The sequence below is a fragment of the Coregonus lavaretus genome, assembly GCF_964263955.1.
Source record: "Coregonus lavaretus genome assembly, chromosome: 26".
Classification (NCBI taxonomy): domain Eukaryota; kingdom Metazoa; phylum Chordata; class Actinopteri; order Salmoniformes; family Salmonidae; genus Coregonus; species Coregonus lavaretus.
The window spans coordinates 11,662,019-11,687,251 of record NC_140013.1 but is presented as its reverse complement, the minus strand read 5'-3'; the positions used below and the strand labels follow the sequence as shown (position 1 = coordinate 11,687,251).

At 44.7% G+C, this 25,233-nt stretch overlaps 1 protein-coding gene across 5 annotated transcripts in view; it reads right to left on the bottom strand.

The window, feature by feature from the left end:
* Nucleotides 1-25,233, bottom strand: part of LOC311101712 (rap1 GTPase-activating protein 2-like) — a 90,224-nt gene that overhangs the window by 26,885 nt on the left and 38,106 nt on the right. For 4 of the 5 annotated variants that reach the window (XM_084142873.1, XM_084142871.1, XM_084142874.1 and 1 more), the window contains one exon: nucleotides 8,816-8,900. In XM_084142873.1, the coding sequence (XP_083998999.1) occupies nucleotides 8,816-8,900 (85 nt within the window). Of the gene's footprint in view, nucleotides 1-1,054; nucleotides 1,329-8,815; nucleotides 8,901-25,233 lie in introns of those variants that run through there. The other variant, XM_084142875.1, reaches the window with a different exon arrangement.

Here is a 25,233-nt window from a genome sequence, read left to right as displayed (position 1 = left end):
CAACAAAATAGGAAAAACGCCAAGGGGGATGAATACTTTTGCAAGGCACTGTACACCCTTATGTTAAACTGGGGAAATTGTGTTTTCATAGCTAGGGCTGACAGTGAGGACTTGTGAAGAGCAGAATCAGCAACCTCTGCATAATCAAAACAGTTGCTTTGTGAGAAGGTGTTAAAGTCCACAGTTAGCCTTTGTTATGTAAATGCTAACTGAAAAGTACCAGTGACCTAGCTTTGGCCCCAAGTGAGAGCAGGTCCACCAGAGCCATGGCCCAGTGAGACACGGGTTCGGGCTCGCGTAGATGGAAACAGAAAAGTCTAAGCCTTTTGGGTAAAACACTGGGGTAAATCCTGCTTGGAAATGCGCCATTGACATACCATTGAATACACTTGAAAGTAAAACCTGTCAAACTAGGTCTTATTATCTGGTGGTAATGCAACTCTTATCGCATATAAGAAATATCTGCATTACTAAACCTTCTGCAGAGGCAATGCGTAACTCAACTACTAAACTTTTGGAATTAGCAGGACAGACAGTAAGCCATAATGTACGATAAAGTCTGGGAGCTCTTCCTAATGATCCCTGATAAGAGCTAAGAACAGTACCTAAGTCATTGTTAGCATTCTGTTAGCATTCCGCTAGCCTGGGTGGAGATAGAACCAGAACCACAGAGCTCCAGAGAGGCAGCAGGGGTTCTCAGACCGTGTGTGTGTGTGTCAAATCCAATCATGTGTTATTGGTTGTGTACACAGATTTGCAGATATTATCACAGATGCAGCGAAATGTTTGTGTTTCTAGCTCCAACAGTGCAGTGTGTGTGCATGCGCGCGTGCCTGTGTCCCTAGTCTTTTACCGTCAGCAGCATAGACACAAGCATACCTTTCCCCATTGCAAACCCTCTTTCAATCACACTTAGTTTTTGCCTGCGCAGATGTTTCTCTCAACCAAATGTACCAGTTGTCACCTCTTTACAAATGAAGCAGTCACACAGTATTAGAGTGTGCTGTCATCAAGTCCTCCTTTAGCACAACACAACACTGCAATATACACGTACCTCCTCTGGCTCCTCAGTCGGACTAGAAAAAGATTTCCACAGTTTATTCAACAAAAACAGTTTTCTCTCTCTTCTTCTTCTTCTTTCATGACATGGTCTTCACCTCCTTCATTTCATTTATATCTGCTTGAAACAACCCTTTCTTCAAACAAAATCTCCCTCGCCCTTCACTTTCTCCATGGAGAATGTGAGAAATTAGTGCTCTCTGCTATGTTCAGCTTTCTCTTATTTCATTCAAAGCTACAAACAGGAAAGTCAAGTTTTGTTGTACACTGACTAAGTGTAACAGGTCCTGCCTGTGTGTCCACAGACATTTACTGTCATCCTCATTCACCCTTATCATTTTAATCCCTGCCTCTGGTTCAGGACAAGGAACTATGGAACAATTTCAATAGGCTACTTACACACTTTCTTTTGTCTTAGAATGAGGAAGGCTTGAGACTCGGGAGTGGTTCCTTACACACACACACACACACGCACGTGCACGCGCACGCACACACACACACACAGACACACACACACACACACACACACACACACACACACACACACACACACACACACACACACACACACACACACACACACACACACACAGAAGAACTCTATCAGAAAGGTGTCAGCCTGGCAGGCCTGTAGGTACCCAGGAGGATCAGCAGCTTCACTATACTACTAGAGACGTCTGGAACAACAACAAACATGCTATGCCACACCAGCTACTACCAGTGAGTAGCACAACCCAGCGGGCAGAATTGGGTGCAAATTATGTCATTACAACCAGATGATGTCATTGCATTGGTAAGCATAGAAATAGTGCGCATAGAATAGATCCACTGCTTGTCATATTGACTTTCAATGAGAATGACAGATCTATAACTCACATTTGTATGGGAATTTGTTGGGTTGCCCACAAAGCTACATACTGGAACTTTAAAGAGTGTCTGAACGCACCGATTCCGCATGTGTTTCTCTGTTGCTCATTAAGAAAAACTAGACTTCAGTCTTGGGGGTGTGGTTCGATGTGGGAGCTACAGTGGGGAAAAAAAGTATTTAGTCAGCCACCAATTGTGCAAGTTCTCCCACTTAAAAAGATGAGAGAGGCCTGTAATTTTCATCATAGGTACATGTCAACTATGACAGACAAAATGAGATTTTTTTTCTCCAGAAAATCACATTGTAGGATTTTTAATGAATTTATTTGCAAATTATGGTGGAAAATAAGTATTTGGTCAATAACAAAAGTTTCTCAATACTTTGTTACAGTGGGGAGAACAAGTATTTGATACACTGCCGATTTTGCAGGTTTTCCTACTTACAAAGCATGTAGAGGTCTGTAATTTTTATCATAGGTACACTTCAACTGTGAGAGACAGAATCTAAAACAAAAATCCAGAAAATCACATTGTATGATTTTTAAGTAATTACTTTGCATTTTATTGCATGACATAAGTTTTTGATACATCAGAAAAGCAGAACTTAATATTTGGTACAGAAACCTTTGTTTGCAATTACAGAGATCAGACGTTCCCTGTAGGTCTTGACCAGGTTTGCACACACTGCAGCAGGGATTTTGGCCCACTCCTCCATACAGACCTTCTCCAGATCCTTCAGGTTTCGGGGCTGTCGCTGGGCAATAAGGACTTTCAGCTCCCTCCAAAGATTTTCTATTGGGTTCAGGTCTGGAGACTGGCTAGGCCACTCCAGGACCTTGAGATGCTTCTTACGGAGCCACTCCTTAGTTGCCCTTGCTGTGTGTTTCGGGTCGTTGTCATGCTGGAAGACACAGCCACGACCCATCTTCAATGCTCTTACTGAGGGAAGGAGGTTTTTGGCCAAGATCTCGCGATACACATGGCCCCATCCATCCTCCCCTCAACACGGTGCAGTAGTCCTGTCCCCTTTGCAGAAAAGCATCCCCAAAGAATGATGTTTCCACCTCCATGCTTCACGGTTGGGATGGTGTTCTTGGGGTTGTTCTCATCCTTCTTCTTCCTCCAAACACGGCGAGTGGAGTTTAGACCAAAAAGCTCTATTTTTGTCTCATCAGACCACATGACCTTCTCCCATTCCTCCTCTGGATCATCCAGATGGTCATTGGCAAACTTCAGACGGGCCTGGACATGCGCTGGCTTGAGCAGGGGGACCTTGCGTGCGCTGCAGGAATTGAATCCATGACGGCGTAGTGTGTTACTAATGGTTTTCTTTGAGACTGTGGTCCCAGCTCTCTTCAGGTCATTGACCAGGTCCTGCCGTGTAGTTCTGGGCTGATCCCTCACCTTCCTCATGATCGTTGATGCCCCACGAGGTGAGATCTTGCATGGAGCCCCAGACCGAGGGTGATTGACCGTCATCTTGAACTTCTTCCATTTTCTTATAATTGCGCCAAAAGTTGTTGCCTTCACACCAAGCTTCTTGCCTATTGTCCTGTAGCCCATCCCAGCCTTGTGCAGGTCTACAATTTTATCCCTGATGTCCTTACACAGCTCTCTGGTCTTGGCCATTGTGGAGAGGTTGGAGTCTGTTTGATTGAGTGTGTGGACAGGTGTCTTTTATACAGGTAATGAGTTCAAACAGGTGCAGTTAATACAGGTAATGAGTGGAGAACAGGAGGGCTTCTTAAAGAAAAACGAACAGGTCTGTGAGAGCCGGAATGCTTACTGGTTGGTAGGTGATCAAATACTTATGTCATGCAATAAAATGCAAATTAATTACTTAAAAATCATACAATGTGATTTTCTGGATTTTTGTTTTAGATTCCGTCTCTCACAGTTGAAGTGTACCTATGATACAAATTACAGACCTCTACATGCTTTGTAAGTAGGAAAACCTGCAAAATCGTCAGTGTATCAAATACTTGTTCTCCCCACTGTATATACCCTTTGTTGGCAAAGACACAGGTCAAACGTTTTCTGTAAGTCTTCACAAGGTTTTCACACACTGTTGCTGGTATTTTGGCCCATTCCTCCATGCAGATCTCCTCTAGAGCAGTGATGTTTTGGGGCTGTCGCTGGGCAACACGGACTTTCAACTCCCTCCAAAGATTTTCTATGGGGTTGAGATCTGGAGACTGGCTAGGCCACTCCAGGACCTTGAAATGCTTCTTACGAAGCCACACCTTCGTTGCCTGGGCGGTGTGTTTGGGATCATTGTCATGCTGAAAGACCCAGCCACGTTTCATCTTCAATGCTCTTTCTTTGTCCTCCAAACACGACAAGTTGAGTTTTTACCAAAAAGTTCTATTTTGGTTTCATCTGACCATATGACATTCTCCCAATCCTCTTCTGGGTCATCCAAATGCACTCTAGCAAACTTCAGACGGCCCTGGACATGTACTGGCTTAAGCAGGGGGACACGTCTGTCACTGCAGGATTTGAGTCCCTGGCGGCGTAGTGTGTTACTGATGGTAGGCTTTGTTACTTTGGTCCCAGCTCTCTGCAGGTCATTCACTAGGTCCCCCCGTGTGGTTCTGGGATTTTTGCTCACCGTTCTTGTGATCATTCTGACCCCACGGGTGGAGCCCCAGATCGAGGGAGATTATCAGTGGTCTTGTATGTCTTCCATTTCCTAATAATTGCTCCCACAGTTGATTTCTTCAAACCAAGCTGCTTACCTATTGCAGATTCAGTCTTCCCAGCCTGGAGCAGGTCTACAATTTTGTTTCTGGTGTCCTTTGACAGCTCTTTGGTCTTGGCCATAGTGGAGTTTGGAGTGTGACTGTTTGAGGTTGTGGACAGGTGTCTTTTATACTGATAACAAGTTCAAACAGGTGCCATTAATACAGGTAACGAGTGGAGGACAGAGGAGCCTCTTAAAGAAGAAGTTACAGGTCTGTGAGAGCCAGAAATCTTGCTTGTTTGTAGGTGACCAAATACTTATTTTCCACCATAATTTGCAAATAAATTCATTAAAAATCCTACAATGTGATTTTCTGGAATTTATTTTCTCAATTTGTCTGTCATAGTTGACGTGTACCTATGATAAAAATTACAGGCCTCTCTCATCTTTTTAAGTGGGAGAACTTGCACAATTGGTGGCTGACTAAATACTTTTTTCCCCCACTGTACTGATGTTTGTCCCCCACGAGACACCATGTGAACAAAGCCAGTATTACTTCCTCCAAAATAGTCAGAATGAATCTAAGATTTTCAATTTTTTTATAGTGTAATTATATTATATTATATATATCCAGCTAAGGAGTTTGGTGCATTATTTCTCAAGTAAAAAAATGCACAACGTGTTGTCTTGTGTAAACAAAGTCAGATCCGCTGCTCTGATGGGCAGGTCTGTCTTACTGTACTGTATGTGTGTTCTGCGGTAGGACTGGATAGAGCACAATCACCGCAGCCATGTATCCTGTGTTAGTGGGCAAGTGAGCATTGTCGAAAACAAAACCCAGCCCTCAAGTAAGTCATGACTCACTTACAAAACTCCGTTTAGACTTTATGTACAAAATTATCCTATTTACACTTTGTAGTCCATTTTGAAACTAGATTAAATGTTTCTGACTAACATCGATGCCATATAGGCTGTTTTCTATCAGAGAAGTTGTTTATTGCCTTTAGTTTTGCTTTAAATACCCAGTCAGTATCATCACACTGTGTAAATAACTGATCAAGTGATTGATTATGAATAATATAACATCTAATCAAATTGTATTTGTTACGTACACAGTTTACAGCAGGTATAAAAGGTGCAGCAAAATGCTTGTGTGCTAGCTCCCTCAACATTACAGTACAATAAGCAATAATAAAGAAAAAAGAATAAGTAATAGAAGAGGTAGTATGTATAATAATAGCACTATATGTACACTATAGGATATAGTATAGATAATGATTGAGCTCCCCATCTCTGTGCCATAGTGATTCCCTATCCTCTTCTTCTCTCTTTCTTTATATCTCTCTTTCTATTCCTCTGTATGCTACACTTTTTATTCCTTAACTCCCTCGTTCCTCTTCTCTCCCACTTCCTTGTTTATCTCTCGTCCTTCTCCTTGCAGACTAGATAACAGGGGCCAGCCTGCTTCAAGGTGACACTACACAGCATCCTTCACAGAAAACCATCTATTTCTCTTTTATCGTTTATTCAATCTACCTTTAAGCGCAGTCTGTTTCTCTTATCGGGGCAGAATACATTTTAAAACACTTTTATTGTAATTGGAGAGCGCACAGATTCTTCAGCTTTTTCACTTCAGGTAGTTGTTGTCTAACAGTATACTCTCTCTCTCACTCTTTATCTGTGTCTCTCTCTCTCTCTGTCTCTCTTTCTCTCTGTGTCTCTCTTTCTCTCTGTGTCTCTCTTTCTCTCTGTGTCTCTCTCTCTCCCTGTGTCTCTCTCTCTCTCTCTCTCTCTCTCTCTCTCTCTCTCTCTCTCTCTCTCTCTCTCTCTCTCTCTCTCTCTCTCTCTCTCTCTCTCTCTCTCTCTCTCTCTCTCTCTCTCTCTCTCTCTCTCTCTCTCTCTCTCTCTCTCTCTCTCTCTCTCTCTCTCTCTCTATATATATATATATATATATATATATATATATATATATATACAGCTGTGAAAAAAATTAAGAGACCACTGCAAATGTTTCTTTAATCAGCATCTCTACATGTATGACCAGCTGGATGGCAAAAACAGTGCTAATAGTACCTCAAAAGTAATATTAATCAAAAAATAACTATTGACCATGCCAAAAGAGTTGAAAAGGAACGTTTTGAGTGAGGAAAAGAAGGGTTCAATTCTGGCTTTACTGACAGAGGGATACAGTGAGCATCAGGTTGCTTCCATCCTTAAAATTTCAAAGACGGCGGTTCATAAGAACAAGGTCAAGCAGCAGACATTGGGGACAACAAAGCTACAGACCGGCAGAGGGCGAAAACGACTCTCGACTGACCAGGATGACCGCCAACTCATTCGAATGTCACTCAACAACCGTAGGATGACATCAAGTGACCTACAAAAAGAATGGCAAACGGCAGCTGGGGTGAAGTGCACGGCGAGGACGGTTCAAAACAGGCTCCTAGGGGCAGGGCTGAAGTTGTGCAAAGCTAGAAAAAAGCCCTTCATCAATGAGAAGCAAAGAAGAGCCAGGCTGAGGTTTGCAAAAGACCATAAGGATTGGACCGTAGAGGACTGGAGTAAGGTCATCTTCTCTGATGAGTCCAATTTTCAGCTATGCCCAACACCTGGTCATCTATTGGTTAGATGGAGACCTGGAGAGGCCTACAAGCCACAGTGTCTCGCACTCACTGTGAAATTTGGTGGAGGATCGGTGATGATCTGGGGGTGCTTCAGCAAGGCTGGAATCGGGCAGATTTGTCTTTGTGAAGTACGCATGAATCAAGCCACGTACAAGGTTATCCTGGAAGAAAACTTGCTTCCTTTTGCTCTGACAATGTTCCCCAACTCTGAGGATTGGTTTTTCCAGCAGGACAATAAGCCATGCCACACAGCCAGGTCAAGCAAGGTGTGGATGGAGGACTACCAGATCAAGACCCTGTCATGGCCAGCCCAATCTCCAGACCTGAACCCCATCGAAAACTTCTGGAATGTGATCAAGAGGAAGATGGATGGTCACAAGCCACCAAACAAAGCCGAGCTGCTTGAATTTTTGCGCCAGGAGTGGCATAAAGTCATCCAACATCAATGTGAAAGACTGGTGGAGAGCATGCCAAGACGCATGAAAGCTGTGATTGAAAATCAGGGTTATTCCACCAAATATTGATTTCTGAACTCTTCTTAAGTGAAAACATTAGTATTGTGTTGTTTAAAAATGAACATGAACTTATTTTCTTTGCATTATTCAAGGTCTGACAACACTGCATCTTTTTTGTTATTTTGACCAGTTGTCATTTTCTGCAAATAAATGCTCTAAATGACAATATTTTTATTTGGAATTTGGGAGAAATGTTGTCAGTAGTTTATAGAATAAAACAAAAATGTTATTTTTACCCAAACACATACCTATAAATAGTAAAACCTGAGAAACTGATAATTATGCAGTGGTCTCTTAATTTTTTCAGCAGCTGTATCTATACTGTATATATATAAATAAATAAATAAAGGCCCTACATTAAAATAGTCCACAGAAAGACAAGTGTTAGATCCTATTGAACCTGGCACCTCCCTCTGCCTCAATCTAGTCTCCACAATGACCTCTAAAGAGTTACCCTCTATGAATAGTGAATTAAGCCCATCAGGCCTCATAGAGCTGACTCACTATGCGTCCTACACACTATTCCTTTTATAGTGCACTACTTTTGACCAGGCTCTGGTCAAAAGTAGTGCACTATATAGGGAATAGGGTGCCATTTGGGACGCATCTAGAGTCTACTCCCAGGCCCAGTCAGTGTGGTGTTCTGTCACCACTGACTAAGCTACCTTATTCCTGTGATGATTGCAATACCAAGACATATTTTTTGATGAGGGTTCAATTTGCACTGATGGTTCTATGAGGCTGTTTCACTGGCCTTTGTTGGATGAACTTATTGTAAGTCGCTACCATTGTTACCATGGTAGCGCTACCATTGTTCCTCTCAGAGGTGTTCTGATTGGCCAGGTTCAGACAGTGCACTGACACCATTTTCAGTTTTTCTCACTATTGCACAGAGCCAAACAATACCATGCTCACTTGGGGATTTACTTTCCACACTGTCCTATCCAGCACGGTTCCATCAACTATGGTGGATGGGTAACCAGGCCAGCTTGGCTCGGTTCAACTTGGCTCGGTAGTGTGAAAATGGTATGATGAGTGAGACGGGCATGAGGTGGTACGTGTCCTACCTTCATGGTGGGCGGTGCAGTGCGGGGGGGCGAGGGGGGGCAATCTCCCAAGGGCACGTTGGAGATGGTCAGCAGTTCCTGCTTCCTGGAACACATCAAACACAACAGAGGACATCATAATAAGGCATCATGATGTCACATACAGAGGGTGCAGAGGCACAATGATAGTACACAGGACGGATGCTGCATCCCATCTCACCCTCCTTCACTGAGACACTAGGGTGGGAGGTAGAAGGGAGAAATATCATTTCCCTAGGCTCACAGCAGCTGGTAGGGCCAGGCCTAGTTATAGTCTATGTATAACATTAGCCCAGAGTTACTACTCCAGTCATATGGTCAGGAAAACCCCCAAACCCTACTCATACTCCTAGTAGGAGAGAGAGGCTGTCTGGCTCATAGACTAAAGACTAGATCTCCAACATATCCAGCCAACTGAAGTAGTGGATCTCCAATGGGTTTGTGGGCTTGTAACAGAGATCTATCAATCAGACGCCAATCAGAGAGGAACTGTGTTGTGAGCGGAGCGTGGACAGGCTGAGAATCAAGACCCCTCTGCCTGTGTGTCTGTCTCTGACTGTCCTCTACCGCCTCCAAGGCTGGCCCACCACAGAGCCTAGATGTTAAATACTGGTCTGTCTGTCTATCCTGCTCTCTCTCTCTCTCCCTCTCTCTCTCTTTCTCTCTGAGAGAGGAGAGGTCTGTGGAGAGCGTCTGTAGCCGAGAGGCCTGATAATGACTCACACTCAGATGCTCAGTGACCAGCTGAGGTGGTTGTTGAGAGGCCCCCAGGGGCCTCCAGGGGGCAGGGGTCTCCTTCCAGGAGAATGATCACACATTAAGAGGTATTCGTTTATCAGGAGGAGACAGAGTGGGGATTCAGATGTGGACTTGAGAGGCGAGACACACAGTGCAACAGGTTGGTAATTAGTTACATTCTCTTGACAGAGTTATTAAGTCGGTTATCGAACACTGGATTTCATTCCCAGCCTCTTTTTTTACCTCCATAGTTTTTTCCCCCTCTTGTGTGTCAAGTCAGTGTGGCCCAACACTTAATGTGGACTGGAGAGACCACACTCATTTAGTTTATTGCAGTCCAACTGTTTATAGTTAAATCAAATCAAATCAAATTGTATTTGTCACATGCACCGAATACAACAGGTGTAGACCTTACTGTGAAATGCTTACTTACAAGTCCTTAACCAACAATGCAGTTTTAAGAAAAATAAGAGTTAAGAAAATATTTCTTAAATAAACTAAAGTAGAAAAAAGTAACACAATAGAATAACAATAACGAGGCTATATACACAGGGGGTACCGGTATCGAGTCAATGTGCGAGGGTACAGGTTAGTCGAGGTAATTGAGGTAATATGTACATGTAGGTAGGGGTAAAGTGACTATGCATAGATAATAAACAGCGAGTAGTAGCAGCGTAAAAAAGGGGGGGGGGGGGGATCAATGCAAATAGTCCGGGTAGCCATTTGATTAGCTGTTCAGCATTCTTATGGCTTGGTGGTAGAAGCTGTTAAGGAACCCTTTGGACCTAGACTTGCCGCTCCGGTACCGCTTGCCGTGTGGTAGCAAAGCGAACAGTCTATGACTAGGGTGGCTGGAGTCTTTGGCAATTTTTAGGGCCGTCCTCTGACACCGCCTGGTATAGAGGTCCTGGTTGGCAAGAACCTTGGCCCCAGTGATGTACTGGGCCATACGCACTACTTAGCGCCTTGCGGTCGGATGCCGAGCAGTTGCCATACCATGCGGTGATGCAACCAGTCAGGATGCTCTCGATGGTGCAGCTGTATAACTTTTTGAGGATCTGAGGACCCATGCCAAATCTTTTCAGTCTCCTGAGGGGGAAAAGGCGTTGTCGTGCCCTCTACACAACTGTCTTGGAGTGTTTGGACCATGATAGTTTGTTGGTGATGTGAACACCAAGGAACTTGAAACTCTAGACCTGTTCCACTACAGCCCCGTCGATGAGAATGGGGGCGTGCTCTGCCATCCTTTTCCTGTAGTCCACGATAATCTCCCTTGTCTTGCTCACATTGGTTTCTGACCTCCTCCCTATAGGCTGTATCATTGTTGTCGGTGATCAGGCCTACCACCGTTGTGTCATCGGCAATCTTAATGATGGTGTTGCAGTCGTGGGTGAACAGGGAGTATAGGAGGGGACTAAGCACACACCCCTGAGGGGCGATCATTTTCAGGATCAGTGTGGCGGATGTGTTGTTGCCTACCTTTACCACCTGGGGGCGGCCCATCAGGAAGTCCAGGATCCAGTTGCAGAGGGAGGTGTTTAGTCCCAGGGTCCTTAGCTTAGTGATGAGCTTTAAGGGCACTATGGTGTTGAACGCTGAGCTGTAGTCAATGAACAGCATTCTCACGTAGGTGTTCCTTTTGTCCAGGTGGGAAAGGGCAGTGTGGAGTGCAATGTCAACAGTGGAACTGTTGGGGTCGGTGTGCAAATTGGAGTGGGTCTAGGGTTTCTGGGATGATGGTGTTGATGTGAGCCATGACCAGCCATTCAAAGCACTTCATGGCTACATACGTAAGTGCTACGGATCGGTAGTCATTTAGGCAGGTTAGCTTGGTGTTCTTGGGCACAGGGACTATGGTGGTCTACTTGAAACATGTAGGTATTACAGACTCGGTCAGGGACAGGTTGAAAATGTCAGTGAAGACACTTGCCAGTTGGTCAGCGCATGCTCAGAGTACACGTCCTGGTAATTCGCCTGGCCCTGCAGTCTTGTGAATGTTGACCTGTTTAAAGGTCTTACTCACATCGGCTACGGAGAGCGTGATCACACAGTCGTCCGGAACAGCTGGTGCTCTCATGCATGCTTCAGTGTTACTTGACTCGAAGCGTGCATAGAAGTAATTTAGCTCGTCTGATAGGCTCGTGTCACTGGGCAGCTCGTGGCTGGGCTTCCCTTTGTCGTCCGTAATAGTTTGCAAGCTCTGCCACATCCGACAAGCGTCAGAGGCGGTGCAGTAGGATTCAATCTTAGTCCTGTATTGACGCTTTGCTGTTTGATGGTTCGTCGGAGGGCACAGCAGGATTTCTTATAGGCGTCCGGGTTAGAGTCAGTGCGGATGTTGCCTTTAATCCATGGTTTCTGGTTGGGATATGTACGTACGGTCACTGTGGGAACGACGTCATCGATGCACTTATTGATGAAGCCGGTGACTGAGGTGGTATACTCCTCAATGCCATCGGATGAATCCTGGAACATATTCCTGTCTGTGCTAGCAAAACAGTCCTGCAGCTTAGCATCTGCGTCATCTGACCACTTTTTTTATTAACCGAGTCACTGGTGCTTCCTGCTTTAGTTTTTGCTTATAAGCAGGAATCAGGAGGATAGAGTTATGGTCAGATTTGCCAAATGGAGGGCGAGGGAGAGCTTTGTATGCGTCTCTGTTTGTGGAGTAAAGGTGGTCTAGAGTTTTTTTTTTCCTCTGGTTGCACATGTGACATGCTGGTAGAAATGAGGTAAAACGGATTTAAGTTTTCCTGCATTAAAGTCCCCGGCCACTAGGAGCGCCACCTCTGGATGATCATTTTCTTGTTTGCTTATGGCCTTATACAGCTCGTTGAGTGCGGCCTTAGCGCCAGCATCGGTTTGTGGTGGTAAATAGAAAGCTATGAAAAATATAGATGAAAACTCTCTTGGTAAATAGTGTGGTCTACAGCTTATCATTAGATACTCTACCTCAGGTGAGCAAAACCTTGAGACTTCTTTAATATTAGACTTTGCACACCATCTGTTTTTGAGAAATAGACACAGACCACCACCCCTCGTCTTACCGGAGGTAGCTGTTCTGTCTTGCCAATGCACGGAAAACCCAGCCAGCTGTATATTATCCATGTCGTTCAGTCATGACGTGAAACATAAGATATTACAGTTTTTAATGTCCCGTTGGTAGGATAGTCTCGAACGGAGCTCTTCCGGTTTATTCTCTAATGATTGCTCGTTGGCCAATAAGACGGATGGTAGAGGCGGGTTACCCACTCGCCGACGAATTCTCACAAGGCACCTGAATTGGCGTCTCTTCTTCATACGAATTACGGGGATTTGGGCCTGGTCCGGTATCAGCAGTAAATCCTTCGCATCCGACTCGTTAAAGAAAAAATCTTTGTCCAGTTCGAGGTGAGTAATCGCTGTTCTGATATCCAGAAGCTCTTTTCGGTCATAAGAGACGGTTTTAGAAACATTATGTACAAAATAAGTTACAAATAACGCGAAAAAACACACAAAATAGCACAATTGGTTAGGAGCCCGTAAAATGGCAGCCATACCCTTGGGCTCCATTCCTTAGCTAGCAGCTAAAATAAATGGTAAAAAATGATATAGAATTAAGATAACAACACATGCAAAAGCTTTGCAGGACATTATTCCCTAATATCAATACCAGAAGAAACTTGATGGGAAGAAAAACCTCAAAAGCACAATGACAACATCATCAAAAGGCTAAAGGATTGCAGGAGGAATTACTACCTGATGTCAATAGTGGATATCAATATCAGAGAGATACATAACATGCAGTATTGTAACTCCATCTGATTCACAGTAAGTGGAACAAGGAGACCAACGTGCAACTTATTTCTCTGGTATTTGGGAACTAATGCAGCCGTCTCTCCATTGGATAATGTAATAGCTTCAGTGTGTGAAAATAGCATACTCACACCACAGTGTTCAAAGGAAGCAAGAGAACACTTGACTGCATTTCACTGCTGATCTTTCCATTCTGAAAGAGAAACATGCTGCAAAGAACAGCCAGCTCTTGCTCCTTCTCTCACCCCCTCTCTCTTTTTCTCTCTCCCTCTAACTCCTTCTCCTTGTCTCCCACTCTCTCTCTTTCTTTCTTTATCTTGCTTTCTCTCACTCCCTTTCTATCTCTTACTCTCTTTCTCTCTCTCTTTGTCTCACTCTCTCTACTTTCCTCTCACTCCCTCTCTTTCTCTCTCTCCTTCATTCTTTGAGTTGTTAGTATGAGCACAGGGCCCGGCTTGCCGGGTGCTGGAAACAAGTGGTCATGCCCCAGACTTCCCCTTCCATTGACAGCCCAGCCACCCCAGGCTTCTCCAATACTTTCCATAGGGTCAGCACTAAGCACCAACACAATGTAGCACTGTCTCTAGCTGTCGCTAGTGGTTAACACTGAGCCAATGGTGGACACTAACTAAACAGAGTACAAGTACAAGCAGGAGAAGTTGGCTTCCTTCCCCCGTTTACTCAGTTGACGGAGATACACAGAGTGTACATAGCAACTGCTACAGCTCCAGAGAAACGTATTATTAGAAAATGTCAGTTCCCAGACTCTAAACATTTGTAGCTCAGAGCTGACCTGAGTGGAAAACTTTGTTCAGACCCATGCCTCTGGGGCTGGTCACTGCTGTCTGGGCTTAGCTTTAATAACAGCCAAGTCTCAACATACACATACACATACACACACACACACACACACACACACACACACACAGGTGCTGCTCCCAGACAGAGACAGTCTGTGTGTGAGACAGTGTGTGAGAGACAGCGGTGGCGTAGTCTGTCCTTGCTGCCTATCTCAGTGGTTCTAATGAAACAGCTCCTGCGTCACCATGAATGGCTCTCTCTCTGGGAGGGGTGAAGTGAGGCAGGGAGACGCAACATGACAAAGGAAAACAGAGGGAAAAGAGAGATAAAGAGAGATAAATAGAGAGAGAGAGAGAGAGAGAGAGAGAGAGAGAGAGAGAGAGAGAGAGAGAGAGAGAGAGAGAGAGAGAGAGAGAGAGAGAGAGAGAGAAAGAGAGAGAGAGAGATAGATAGAGAGAGGGAGAGAGAGAGAGAGAGAGAGAGAGAAAGCGAGAGATGAAACAGAGAACAAGGGGGGCAACAGAGTGGACAGAGGACAATAGGCCTGATAGTGAATGGGAAGGTTAAAGCTAGAGATTCCTATGAGCTCTAACGCTTTGACAACCACACATACACTAACGAACGCACACACACAAACCAGACAATTCATGAATAAAAGTGTGTGGACTCAAAGTACTACATTCAACAGTGAATGGAGATAATGATATGACCTATAGGATATGTATCCTATCTTGTATCCACAATAAACACCCTTCATTATCTAGCCTAACTCCTTCTTTATTATTTTTAATTGGACCTGATTCAATACTAATTACATCTGCACAACAATCATGTTTACCTAATGTTCCGCCAATATGCCTCCATGTTTCACATATTGATTACACCCTGGAGAGATGACAAGCACTGCACACAGTGTACTGTACCTACCTCAGCTAGAATCAACACATAAACAGGGGAGAGGGAACGAGGGGGAGGGTGTGAGGGAGGAGGAGAGAGTGAAAGAGGGGGAGGGAGAGAGAGAGGGGGGTAGAGAGGGAGAGAGAGAGAGTGAGGGGAGAGAGGGCACACAGGGGAAAGACACAGGGCCCGGGAGGAGATGGAGAGGAGAGGAGAGGAGAGGAGAGGAGAGGAGAGGAGAGGAGAGGAGAGGAGAGGAGAGGAGAGGAGGAGAGGAGGAGGAGAAGAGGAGGAGAGGAGAGGAGAGGAGAGGAGAGGAGAGGAGAGGAGAGGAGAGGAGAGGAGAGGAGAGGAGAGGAGAGGAGAGGAGAGGAGAGGAGAGAGAGGGAGGGAGGAGAGAGAGGGAGGAGAGGAGGATAACGGCCCCTCGCTGCCAATTACCCCACTAATTGTGACATTCTATTTCCAGCCCGATACAGATATTTGTTACAAAACTCAATAATGAAGTTGATGATCCTCCAGACCTACAATTACAGAAGCCCAATCATTCCTCTAATGAACTTAATACTTAATGGCCTATTAGACAGCGAAAACAAAAACAAGGAAATACATTAATCTGCCAGCAGGACATAAGGGCTGAGAGGAATCAGGTGCAACCCATCCATTAGCGCAGGGTATCCTAACCATCTCCTCGGGCCCCCCCAGACATTTCACATTTTTGTTTAAACCCTAAACTGGCACACCTACAGTGGCTTGTGAAAGTATTCACCCCCCTTGGAATTTTTCCTATTTTGTTGCCTTACAACCTGGAATTAAAATTGATTTTCTGGGGGTTTGTATCATTTGATTTACACAACATGCCTACCACTTTGAAGATGCAAAATATTTTTTTATTGTGAAACAAACAAGAAATAAGACAAAAACACACAAAACTTGAGCGTGCATAACTTTCACCCCCCCAAAGTCAATACTTTGTAGAGCCACCTTCTGCAGCAATTACAGCTGCAAGTCTCTTGAGCTTTGTCTCTATAAGCTTGGCACATCTAGCCACTGGGATTTTGCCCATTCTTCAAAGCAAAACTGCTCCAGCTCCTTCAAGTTGGATGGGTTCCGCTGGTGTACAGCAATCTTTAAGTCATACCACAGATTCTCAATTGTATTGAGGTCTGAATTTCCCTGTATTTAGCGCCATCCATAATTCCTTCAATTCTGACCAGTTTCCCAGTCCCTGCCGATGAAAAACATCCCCAAAGCATGATGCTACCACCACCATGCTTCACTGTGGGGATGGTGTTCTCGGGATGATGAGAGGTGTCGGGTTTGCGCCAGACATAGCGTTTTCCTTGATGCCGAAAAAGCTCAATTTTAGTCTCATCTGACCAGAGTACCTTTTCCATATGTTTGGGGAGTATCCCACATGCCTTTTGGCGAACACCAAACGTGTTTGCTTATTTTTTTCTTTAAGCAATGGCTTTTTTCTGGCCACTCTTCCGTAAAGCCCAGCTCTGTGGAGTGTACAGGTTAAAGTGGTCCTATGGACAGATACTCCAATCTCCACTGTGGAGCTTTGCAGCTCCTTCAGGGTTATCTTTGGTCTCTTTGTTGCCTCTCTGATTAATGCCCTCCTTGCCTGGTCCGTGAGTTTTGGTGGGCAGCCCTCTCTTGGCAGGTTTGTTGTGGTGCCATATTCTTTCCATTTTTTAATAATGGATTTAATGGTGCTCCTTGGGATGTTCAAAGTTTCGGATATTTTTTTATAACCCAACCCTGATCTGTACTTCTCCACAACTTTGTCCCTGACCTGTTTGGAGAGCTCCTTGGTCTTCATGGTGCCGCTTGCTTGGTGGTGCCCCTTGCTTAGTGGTGTTGCAGACTCTGGGGCCTTTCAGAACAGGTGTATATATACTGAGATCAAGTGACAGATCATGTGACATTTAGATTGCACACAGGTGGACTGTATTTAACTTCTGAAGGTAATTGGTTGTACCAGATCTTATTTAGGGGCTTCATAGCAAAGGGGGTGAATACATATAGTTGAAGTCGGAAGTTTACATACACCTTAGCCAAATCCATTTAAACTAAGAATGTGAAATGTCAGAATAATAGTATAATGGGCTGCAGGTAGCTTAGTGGGTAAGAGCGTTGTGCCAGTAACCGAAAGGTCGCTGGTTCTAATCCCCGAGCCGACTAGGTGAAAAATCTGTCAATGTGCCCTTAAGCAAGGCACTTAACCCTAATTGCTCCTGTAAATCGCTCTGGATTAGAGCTTCTGCTAAATGATTAAAATGTAGAAAGAAAGATTTATTTCAGCTTTTATTTCTTTCATCACATTCCCAGTGGGTCAGAAGTTTACATACACTCAATTAGTATTTGGTAGCATTGCCTTTAAATTGTTTAACTTGGGTCAAACGTTTCAGGTAGCCTTCGACAAGCTTCCCACAATAAGTTGGGTGAATTTTGGCCCATTCCTCCTGACAGAGCTGGTGTAACTGAGTCAGGTTTGTAGGCCTCCTTGCTCGCACACGCTTTTTCAGTTCTGCCCACACATTTTCTATATGATTGAGGTCAGGGCTTTGTGATGGCCACTCCAATACCTTGACTTTGTTGTCCTTAAGCCATTTTGCCACAATTTTTGAAGTATGCTTGGGGTCATTGTCCATTTGGAAGACCCATTTGCGACCAAGCTTTAACTTCCTGACTGATGTCTTGAGATGTTGCTTCAATATATCCACATAATTTTCCTTCCGCATGATGCCATCTATTTTGTGAAGTGCACCAGTCCCTCCTGCAGCAAAGCACCCCCACAGCATGATGCTGCCACCCCCGTGCTTCACGGTAGGGATGGTGTTCTTCGGCTTGCAAGCCTTCCCCTTTTTCCTCCAAATTTAACGATGGTCATTATGGCCAAACAGTTCTATTTTTGTTTCATCAGACCAGAAGACATTTCTCCAAAAAGTACGATCTTTGTCCCCATGTGCAGTTTCAAATCATAGTCTGACTTTTTTATGGTGGTTTTGGAGCAGTGGCTTCTTCCTTGCTGAGCAGCCTTTCAGGTTATGTCGATATAGGACTTGTTTTACTGTGGATATAGATACTTTTGTACTTGTTTCCTCCAGCATCTTCACAAGGTCCTTTGCTGTTGTTCTGGGATTGATTTGCACTTTTTGCACCAAAGTACGTTCATCTCTAGGAGACAGAACGCGTCTCCTTCCTGAGCGGTATGACGGCTGTGTGGTCCCATGGTGTTCACACTTGCGTACTATTGTTTGTACCGATGAACGCGGTACCTTCAGGCATTTGGAAATTGCTCCCAAGGATGAACCAGACTTGTGGAGGTCTACAATGTTTCTTCTGAGGTCTTGGCTGATTTATTTTTATTTTCCCATGATGTCAAGCAAAGAGGCACTGAGTGTGAAGGTAGGCCTTGAAATACATCCACAGGTACACCTCCAATTCACTCAAATGATGTCAATTAGCCTATTAGAAGCTTCTAAAGCCATGACATCATTTTCTGGAATTTTCCAAGCTGTTTAAAGGCACAGTCAACTTAGTGTATGTAAACTTCTGACCCACTGGAATTGTGATACAGTGAATTATAAGTGAAATAATCTGTAGTCTGTAAACAATTGTTGGAAAAATTACTTGTGTCACGACTTGCCAAAACTATAGTTTGTTAACAAGAAATTTGTGGAGTGGTTGAAAAACTAGTTTTAATGACTCCAACCTAAGTGTATGTAAACTTCCGACTTCAACTGTATGCACGCACCACTTTTCCGTTATTAATTTTTTATAATTTTTTGAAACAAGTTATTTTTTTCATTTCACTTCACCAATTTGGACTAGTTTGTGTACAGTGAGGGAAAAAAGTATTTGATCCCCTGCTGATTTTGTACGTTTGCCCACTGACAAAGACATGATCAGTCTATAATTTTAATGGTAGGATTGTTTGAACAGGATAACAACAAAATAATCCAGAAAAACGCATGTCAAAATTTGTATGAATTGATTTGCATTTTAATGAGGGAAATAAGTATTTGACCCCTCTGCAAAACATGACTTAGTACTTGGTGGCAAAACCCTTGTTGGCAATCACAGAGGTCAGACGGTTCTTGTAGTTCGCCACCAGGTTTACACACATCTCAGGAGGGATTTTGTTCCATTCCTCTTTGCAGATCTTCTCCAAGTCATTAAGGTTTCGAGGCTGACGTTTGGCAACTGGAACCTTCAGCTCCACAGATTTTCTATGGGATTAAGGTCTGGAGACTGGCTAGGCCACTCCAGGACCTTAATGTGCTTCTTCTTGAGCCACTCCTTTGTTGCCTTGGCCGTGTGTTTTGGGTCATTGTCATGCTGGAATACCCATCCACGACTCATTTTCAATGCCCTGGCTGAGGGAAGGAGGTTCTCACCCAAGATTTGACGGTACACGCCCTCGTCCCTTTGATGCGGTGAAGTTGTCCTGTCCCCTTAGCAGAAAAACACCCCCAAAGCATAATGTTTCCACCTCCATGTTTGACGGTGGGGATGGTGTTCTTGGGGTCATAGGCAGCATTCCTCCTCCTCCAAACACGGCGAGTTGAGTTGATGCCAAAGAGCTCAATTTTGGTCTCATCTGACCACAACACTTTCACCCAGTTCTCCTCTGAATCATTCAGATGTTCATTGGCAAACTTCAGACGGCCCTGGATATGTGCTTTCTTGAGCAGGGGGACCTTGTGGGCGCTGCAGGATTTCAGTCCTTCACAGCGTAGTGTGTTACCAATTGTTTTCTTGGTGACTATGGTCCCAGCTGCCTTGAGATCATTGACAAGATCCTCCCATGTAGTTCTGGGCTGATTCCTCACCGTTCTCATGATCATTGAAACTCCACGAGGTGAGATCTTGCATGGAGCCCCAGGCCGAGGGAGATTGACAGTTATTTTGTGTTTCTTCCATTCGCGAATAATCGCACCAACTGTTGTCACCTTCTCACCAAGCTGCTTGGCGATGGTCTTGAAGCCCATTCCAGCCTTGTGTAGGTCTACAATCTTGTCCCTGACATCGTTGGAGAGCACTTTGGTCTTGGCCATGGTGGAAAGTTTGGAATCTGATTGATTGATTGCTTCTTGGACAGGTGTCTTTTATACAGGTAACAAACTGAGATTAGGAGCACGCCCTTTAAGAGTGTGCTCCTAATCTCAGCTCGTTACCTGTATAAAAGACACCTGGGAGCCAGAAATCTTTCTGATTGAGAGGGGGTCAAATACTTATTTCCCTCATTAAAATGCAACTCAATTTATAACATTTTTGACATGCGTTTTTCTGGATTTTGTTGTTGTTATTCTGTCTCTCACTGTTCAAATAAACCTACCATTAAAATTATAGACTGATCATTTCTTTGTCAGTGGGCAAACGTACAAAATCAGCAGGGGATCAAATACTTTTTTCCCTCACTGTATGTCCATTACATGAAATCCAAATAAAAATCAATTTAAATAACAGGTTGTAATGCAACAAAATAGGAAAAACACCAAGGGGGATGAATACTTTTGTAAGGCACTGTAATTCAATTAGTCAAAGGCTTGAAGATTAGTGGCAGACATAGCTGGCATACATAGCCGCATCAATCAGGACCATGGCAGAGTATGTATAAATTATGCACTGACATATCTGACATAGCACTGTATCAATTTCAGATCTGTCCGGTGTAAAAATAGCAGTGAGGATAGATGTGCTTGTTCCTCCCATCCTAGCAGATCAGATAGGCTGTCCAGTGCCATGAACAGTCAGACACAGACCAATGGCGTAATGTAATGAACGTCAGTGTATGAGGTGTTGAAAGCGCTGCGTTCTGCAGGCTGGGATGATGGCTCATGGCTACCAGTATGTGGCTAACATAACAAGTGAAGTGGCCCATTGAAGGACCCCTTACCTCAGCACTGGCCACAGGGGAGTCAGTAGCTAATCATATACCTCTAAAATGTTAGCACACTATGGTGGCAGTAGCCAATCAGGACCCTTTATTTCATCAGGTATATGGGAGCAGTGGCCTAACAAGGATTAGTGGCCTCCACAAAGGCTTAAGGGGAGCCAATAAGCCCAGTGGCCTATTGAAGGCCCCTTACCTATTCACTGGGCACTGGGGGGCCAGTAGCCTGCAAGGAACCCTATAATGTTAGCACATAGGGGACAAGTAGCCTGGGGGGACCAGTAGCAAGGCAAGGACCTCTCATCTCCACATAGGCTACAGGGGGGCCAGTTGCTCATAAGCCATATGAAATCCCATAGGCACACAGGTAACTGAATAGGTCAAGAGGGCTACTTCCTGTTTCCTGCTGGGACTCACTCCCCACTGGGCACAGATGTCAGATCAAAGTCTAGTTTTGATTTACATTTGGTTGAGTTGTCAACTAACGTGAATTCAATGTGAAATAAACCAAAAATGTCACCCTGTCATTGGATTTAGATTAAAAGTCGGGTGAAAAAAAGACTAAATTCCCTTACGTTGATTACTTTTTGCAAATCCAATTCGTTTTCCATGTTGATTCAACATCATCACATTTAATTTTGGGGTTGAAATGACGTAGAAACAACATTGACCCAACCAGTTTTTGCCCAGTGGGTCCGATGCGTATACAGGCTATTTATAGATACAGGGGTCTAAGGAGAGTGGAGCCCAGCCAGTCAACTGAATGGCTGAGGAACACACGGGCACACACAAGTACACACACACACCTTCCTGGCAGAGTTCTTGAGAGTGGGGGGTATACCACGAGGGATTGATTTGTTCTCCTAAATGAAACCTGAATGAAGTTGGGAAAATAATTACTGCCGCAGCAACAACATCAGAGCCACCAAATCGAAAGAGGAAGAAATCAATTGCAGAACACTGTGTAAACACTTTGATTGACCAAACCTTGCTGAGATAATGACCTCTTAGAAATACACTTTCTCTCAGTATGGAATCCCAAACTCAATAAGAAGAGCAGTGCTGTGGACTCCAGGGCTTGTATTCATAAAGCGTCTCAGATAAGGATTGCTGATCTAGGATCAGGTCCCCCCTGTCCATGTAATATTATTCACTAAGATTAAAAAAGCAAAGCTTATCCTAGATCAGCACTCCTACTCTGAGATGCTTAATGAATGTGGGCCCAAATCTCAAAGGAAAGAAGCAGACAGCTGCCACCGTCGGTGGCATTCTGTAACGTGTAGTCTAACAGTCAGCATTTCTATACAGGACACACACACACACACACACAAATGAAATGATAACTGCTTGACGCTAACATAATATCCCCTTGCCTCATCTCCAGATCACAACATAAGCGGAGATACACTGTGTACATGCAACCTTCTATCCGGTTGTATTTCCAGACTGATTACTTTCAGCACAGGAAACTGCTGGGAGGAGAATGGACATCGGACCACACAATCACAGGATAACTGCATTAATGCCAGAGCCAATATAGATTATTCATATCAAAATCATCTTTCACTGACTCCGGACCTGTACACGTACTCCTCCAGCCTAGTGAATACAACCATGGATGTTAGAACAGGATTGCCCAACCCTGTTCCTGGAGAGCTACCCTCCTGTAGGTTTTCGCTCCAACCCCAAGTGTTACTAACCTGATTCATCTTATCAACCAGCTAATTATTAGAATCAGGTGTGCTAGATTAGGGTTGGAGCAAAAACATACAGGACCATAGCGCTCCAGGAACAGGGTTGGGCAGTCCTGTCTAAGAGGAAACCATGTGCTGTGTATCGAAAATGAACACATTATGAAACAGTTTTAAAGGCACAGTGCAGTCAAAAATGTGATTTTCCTGTATTTTATATATATTTCTACACTATGAGGTTGGAATTAGGGCTATTACGGTGACTGTATTACCGCCACACCGGCGGTCACGAGTCATGATGGCAGTCAAATTCCACGTGACCGTTTAGTCACGGTAATTAGGCTTCACCAAGCTCTGATGCTGCTGATGGTCATTAGAAGCTTACCAAACATGCTAACTGCCTGGTACTCAGCACTCTAATGTCCCTTCAATCACTCTGACATCCATGTAAATGTAATCAAAAATCTAATCAAACACTTCATGAGAGCCCATGAGCTCATGTTGTGCAACATCTCTATAGGCTTCGCAATTGTGTAAGAAAACAGAGTGATGGCCTCTTTTAAAAATAGAAGGGCCCTATCAGATTTCTATAGGTTAGGCCTACTATATTTATTTCTCAACTTTCCTAATATTCAGCAGATTGCTTCTCTTTACAACAGGAGTATAGCCTACCTGGCTGGCATGAAAAGTAACCACGGAAAAAGCGTCCTCCATTCACTATTTAAGTGCATAGATGACATGTATTTTTCCCCCCTGCCACTGTTTCGAGGTGTATGATAATGGTCCATTCTAAATCAAAACAAATTTCACACATATATTATTTTAGTATATGTAAAGACAAGATTCAATCAAGAATAGTCTGCTGGGTGACAATACTAGCCTATCACTTGTGAATGATGTATTATCACTTGTGAATGATGGCAAGAAACAGCGCATACCATTTTTTTGCGACTTTTTCTAATCATAGTCCCACACCTCATGTAGCCTGGCCCATAGGCCTATATGTTTTGATAAGGTTTGTATCACAACTAAAGTGGCCAAATAACTTATTAAAATGAAGCACATTAATCCACTTTACAACGGGTGTAGAGCCTAACTGGCATACATAAGCAGCGCGTGAATTTCAAGTTAAGGGAAGATAATTTCACCATAAAAATACACCTTTATAATAAAAGCATTACATGCCTAATCACATTCATGGTTACTTTTGAGAATGGTGTTTTCCCGCTAATGGAACATTCGCACTTATAGCCTACTGCCATGTGTGCATTGCTGCGCTTAAAATGTGAAGAAATAGCCTAATAGTTTATCAACATTTTAAGCTAACCTTTCTGATCTGTTGTGTCAGCCTCATTGCTTAAAAAAGGGTTTTGATGCTAATGGTTGTATTAATTTGGGATCTATCGCATCCCACAACTGTCCCAGACTATGTTTGGAATATTTATTTCTCGCACAGAATAGAATAGGTGTCACGTTCGTTCATAAACGGGACGGACCAAGGCGCAGCGTGATATGCAAACATGTTTATTTAAACTTAATAAACACTCGACAAAACAATAAACCAACGATACGTGACGGAGTGGAGCAGCTGACCGGTGCCGGACCAGGCACCGGTGGAACGGGCACGGGCCGTGCCGGACTGGACAAACGCACCACTGGTCTGGTGCGAGGAGCAGGAACAGGCCGGGCCGGGCTGGCGACGCGCACCACTGGCTTGGTGCGAGGAGCAGGAACAGGCCGGGCCGGGCTGGCGACGCGCACCACTGGCCTGGTGCGAGGAGCAGGAACAGGCCGGGCCGGGCTGGCGACGCGCACCACTGGCTTGGTGCGAGGAGCAGGAACAGGCCGGGCCGGGCTGGTGACGCGCACCACTGGCTTGGTGCGAGGAGCAGGAACAGGCCGGGCAGGGCTGGCGACGCGCACCACTGGCTTGGTGCGAGGAGAAGGAACGGGTCGGCTCGGGCCGGGCTGGCGACGCGCACCACTGGCTTGGTGCGAGGAGCAGGAACAGGCCGGGCCGGGCTGGCAACGTGCACCACTGGCTTGGTGCGAGGAGCAGGAATGGGTCGGGCCGTACTGGGAACACGCACCACTTGCTTGGTGCGAGGAGCGGGACTGGGTTCCTTTATTAACCCCCGCTCCTTCTGCTGCCTAACCAGCTCCTCTCGCCGTGCCTCTACACCTTCCTTCTGCTCCCTCTGAACCAAAAGCCCCCGTAATCTGGTGGCCTCCTCTCCTAACCAGCAGATCCGCCCTCTCGCGGCCTCCTGCTGCCTCGTCGTCCACACCGTGTGCCCCCCCAAAAAAAAAATTCCACACCGTGTGCCTCTCCACCCTGATCCCTTTCAGGGCCTCCATCTTTCTTGCCAGATCCTCTCTCATCTCCTGCCAAGTCCATCCTCTCTGCTCCTCCTCGGCACACTGCTTGGTCCAGGTCTGGTGGGATCTTCTGTCACGTTCGTTCATAAACGGGATGGACCAAGGCGCAGCGTGCTATGCAAACATGTTTATTTAAACTTAATAAACACTCGACAAAACAATAAACCAACGATACGTGACGTCCTAAGGTA